The sequence below is a fragment of the Erigeron canadensis genome, chromosome 5 (genome assembly GCF_010389155.1).
Source record: "Erigeron canadensis isolate Cc75 chromosome 5, C_canadensis_v1, whole genome shotgun sequence".
NCBI lineage: Eukaryota > Viridiplantae > Streptophyta > Magnoliopsida > Asterales > Asteraceae > Erigeron > Erigeron canadensis.
The window spans coordinates 19,919,272-19,924,007 of NC_057765.1; the positions used below are offsets into that span (position 1 = coordinate 19,919,272).

Consider the following 4,736-nt stretch of genomic DNA (forward strand, 5'->3'; position numbering starts at 1 on the left):
ATTTACGCAGTATAAACACCTAAACCATATGAGATGTGAAATCGAGCTCGTAATTTAGATGTGAAAGTGTTAAGCTTAACCCATACTTGCCCTTGCCCGGCAAGTGCGTAGATATGGTTGCTCGGGTGGCTCCTTGCAACATGGTCAAACATGTGAAGAGTAATACGAAAGGTCTGACCCGCCCCACTTGTCATGTACATACGGATTACTCCTGGATTGGCTTGCCATTCCTTAACGACAATGACGTATAGCCGTAAGGTTTGTCCATCCAGTCGGGTGTAACTTATGTCACACTTATAAAGATGCATATGTTATATGAGATACGTGACTTCTGTCACAACTATAAAGATGTTTAGATGTGATATGTGAAGATGCAAAAGATGACTAGGCACATTTAGGATAACCCATCATAATATGAAAGATGTTGATGCTATGATATGTATGTGAGATGATATATTTGATGATATGTGCCTTAACGATTTAATATGACTTTTGTATAATGTTTTAAATGGACAAACGTTTTATAAATTATGTGTTATCTTACTTAGCTAATTCATTAGCTAACACTTGCTCTTTTAAAATGTGTTGTACCCTCAGGTCCAACAATGGTGAGCAAGTAGATGTGAGAAGATGTGAGGCATGGGTAGATGATCTTGAAGCTGACTGTAGTTTACCCATAGTGGTTTCCCGCATTAGACGTTCATTTATGTTTAGATATTTATAATTTGTATTTACTATAATGTCGGTTGTTTAATGTTGGGCAACCGATGGATTTTGATTTAAATTTGTTTTGATGATATGGCTGGTAACATCATTTAATGAATAAACTAAACAGATTTTGCTGGTTTGGAATTTTAAAGTTTAATTCCGCTTTCTTTGACGCCGTTAGGCGAAAGTTTTTGGAAATCCATACTTTTTAAACGATGGGTGTTACACTTATTAATCATTTCATGATCACATTAATCAATATATTACATTTAATATATTAATTAATTACATAGAGTATACGTGTCATTTAGTGTGACTATGTAGGCTTAAATAATTTATGTATATACGTTTATTTAACGTGATCATATTTTAACAATCTCTATTCAAAAACATATCTCGTGGTGTACGATTAAAATACTCAAAAATATATTTCGTGATGTACGATTAAAATGAAGTGGTAACAGATTATTTATATCTATGCATGGCCAATCCATTTTTTATTTGCTATGAATGTTTAATGACGAACGACAAAATGGACTATATCTTTGATCTTTTGACAAAACGACTATATCTATAATGAATATGTTCTAACACATATTATTTTGTCGATAATAATAGTACTGTAGCCTTCATAGGTTGTATCTCTACATATACAAAATTAAAATCTGCTTACTTTTGAAGCTAATATTCGCCATTTCTATATTCTTCTAGTTGCTTATCTTCATATGGTAATATCTTTGCTTACCTTCAAAGGCAGAATCACATTCTCTTGGTGGTGTATCATTTGTTTTTAATAATGACAAATGTTATGTATATATGTTATCATATTTAAAAATAATTATTACAACGGTAGATAAAATGTGAATTACTTTTATGGTTCTACAAAAATAAATTTACAAATATATATATGAATAGATATAAGCAGTATCCTGATTCCTAACATATAATAATTGGTTAAAATGCTAAACATATGCAAAACAAACACCAAGACGGAAGATGTTAAATTAACCTAATAAATCAACCTAAAAATCAATTTTTAAAGCCTCTGTCATATAAAAAAGTGTACTCCACTCATTCAATTTCTCAACCTATTCTTTTGATTATGCCAAAAGTCATCATCAAATTGTTAAATTGATTATTAGATTGATTTGTTAAATTGATTTATCATTTTTTCCGCTAATTGTCTTATCAAACTAGCTTGCAATCAACAACATTTGGTAAATTTCTAAGTATAATGTATTTTCTGACTTATCTGTTATTGTTAAAGTATTCTACACATGATTTTAAGATATGTAAGTTCTGCTTTTTAGCATCTCATTTTTGGGTTGAAAAACTTCATGGCCAAAAGGGTCAACATCATGTATCTTAGTTTAAGCTCAAAAGCAAAAGTACTAGCAAATGAAAAATAACTTTCATAGCCCATAAACAAATATAAAAAAAGAAGTTAATGAACAAAACATAGAAGTTTATTATAAAAAAAACAGAATAAAGCCTACTAATAGTCTAATTTGATTTTCTTTTTCTTCCTGCACAAGTCTAATCTCTTACCTTTTTCGACAAAAAGGGTGAAACTCGAAATTACAAGTTCTACTTATAATAGCAAAACTAGCAAAAAGAACGAGACTCGAACCCATAGTTACTACCTACTAGGGTAAAAATTAGGCAAAAAGGCTAAATTCACGACCCTAACTACAAGAGCAAGATTTGTGATAACCGAACCCACGGTCCCTACCTATTATGGCAAAAACCGACGAGAAATGACTCGAACCCTTAATCGTTCACAAGGTGTTCGAACCACATTGAGACTAAACTTAGAAGCCCTAACCATGTGTACACAAATCCAAAAGCTTCTTCCTAGCTTCAACAATCTCATCAAAAAAGTCATCAAGTTGCACAATCATGTTTTCAACTCCACATTGCAAACCCATAGAACAGCTTTTTAACTTTTCAACCCTTTCACTTACATCAAATTCCATTCCGGTCCCTCTAATTCTTTCTAGCTCTGTTTTCAATTCATCAATAGCTGTTCTTGCATTCCAAAACTCATAAAGCAGAACACCATTTTGACCATCTTCATTCTCCATAACTTTCTCATGTAACCTTGATGCTGAAACCATGAAACCGGACCCGAAAACTGACTTACTTTCACTATAATTCATGTGGCTGTTCCCATGACAAGATGAAGAAAAACTTGTTACAGGTGAACAATACACCAACCCACTTAACAATATCAGCAAAAGCAAGGAATTTGTATTTCGCAAGGCAAAAAGTACTCCTCTAAACCCATTGAACCCATTGAATTTCGATTCAATGAGTACGTTTCTATCGAATTTCATCATCAATGGTTGAATCCTTGTTCTGATTAACCCCCTATTCTCTTCCTCTAACCCAACTCTCTCCCTTTGGCACCCATTGATCGCTCTTAGAACCTGCCATAAATATATTTTTGTATTAAGTTTTTATAACTCAAATAAAAAAAAAGGAAAATGGGTTCGAATAAATAGGAACTATTTTCAAAGAACGAAATATGTTGTTTTTGACAGTTTTATTCTATATAAGAATAAAATTGTCAAAAATAAAATATCTGTTTTGTACAGATTAACTTTTGTTGTGAAAGTATCAGAATGAAATTAGTACGTTCATTCTGATACGTTTATAAAATAAAAAATACCTGGCGGGAAATTTGCGGGTTTAAATAGTGGTGATTATCTAGGGTGGTGGTGATGGTAAGAGCAGTAGAATAATAATTTTCCATATTAGTGATACCGGTTTTGATGACGTGACAAACTTCCCAAAGACGGGCACTTTCGTCCATGTATTCGTCTAGCCATTTTTCGCCAACTGGCAAGTGGAGTTTTTGGACAACTGCAATGAGTTGAGAATGAAAAGATTGGAGTGAAGAAAGAACATGTTGTAGAAAATGGATAGACATGAAGTGATTCGAGTGAAATGATCGAAAAAGATCGTCAAGGCCTTGAGTCAAAAAGTTGTAGAAGCCATTGACGGAGGTGGCGGTGGCGTTGTGGGAGGAAGACCGGTGCATTATGGAATGGTGGTTTGGTTGTGTTGTTAAAGTGGGGAAAAAAGGTGATGGAGATTGTTGGGGTATTTAAATGGGCAGTGGTAGCAGAAAAAGGGAGTAAAACTTGGGCCTAAAAGCTCTTTTTTATGGGTATTGGAATTTGTAAGTTTTGAATTTTGATATTTATTAAAGTATATTATAATATAAAGCTTATACTACAATGGTACAATGGATATAATATATTTTCATAATTTTATGCATTGGTCTTTATTTTTTGAAAAGTTAAGTGTAAAAATGTAATATAAATATTGAGTAAGAGAATAAGAGGTGGAGCTAGAAGAGATGAAGAAGAAAAGAACATTCTTAGCTAAAATATTACCTCACATCAAAATTTGTTGAATTGTTTTATATATAATGTGACAAAAAACATAGGTTTCATGTTAAGTTCAAAGGTTTTTTTCCACCTATCATGGGTTTTTTTCTGTAAAGATTGGAGATGATCGATCGGGTAAACTAGTAACTTGTGAGTAATTTCAACTTATAACGATAATACATAAACTATTAACTTGTAATTGATCTCATAGCTACACCTTCATATAGTTTAAAACTATCAATTCAAGACCAATTAGACATATGAAGAATTCAAGAACTCTTAAAGAAGTTGTTAAAGACACAAAACACACCAAAGAAAACTATAAAGTACTATAGATATATTTAGCGTAGGTAACCAATGTTCTTACATGAACAAATTCAAGCGTTTATCAAATTAGGGTAAGGTTCAATATTTAAGAACCATTATAGTTAATATTAGGTATAACTTGATTTGTTCATATGCATGAATATATTCACACATAGTATTCATATATGAATATCAAGTTATAATATAAAGGTTCTCATGGTTCCTCCAATTCAAATGGTTCTCACATGAACTTTTTCCAATCAGATTAAGTTTAAATTGTCGTAAACATATTATAGGGAGTTCTCAAATTGTCAAAAAAGTTTTCGT

At 32.0% G+C, this 4,736-nt stretch overlaps 1 protein-coding gene across 1 annotated transcript; it reads right to left on the reverse strand.

Annotated features, from left to right (window-relative positions):
* Positions 1-2,203: 2,203 nt before the first annotated feature.
* LOC122602220 lies at positions 2,204-3,789 on the reverse strand. The gene is made up of 2 exons (XM_043774933.1): positions 3,380-3,789; positions 2,204-3,137 (listed from the first exon to the last, which is right to left on the reverse strand). The coding sequence occupies exons 1-2, from the start codon at positions 3,749-3,751 to the stop codon at positions 2,529-2,531; spliced, it is 981 nt and encodes a 326-aa protein (XP_043630868.1). The 5' UTR covers positions 3,752-3,789; the 3' UTR covers positions 2,204-2,528.
* Positions 3,790-4,736: the final 947 nt, after the last annotated feature.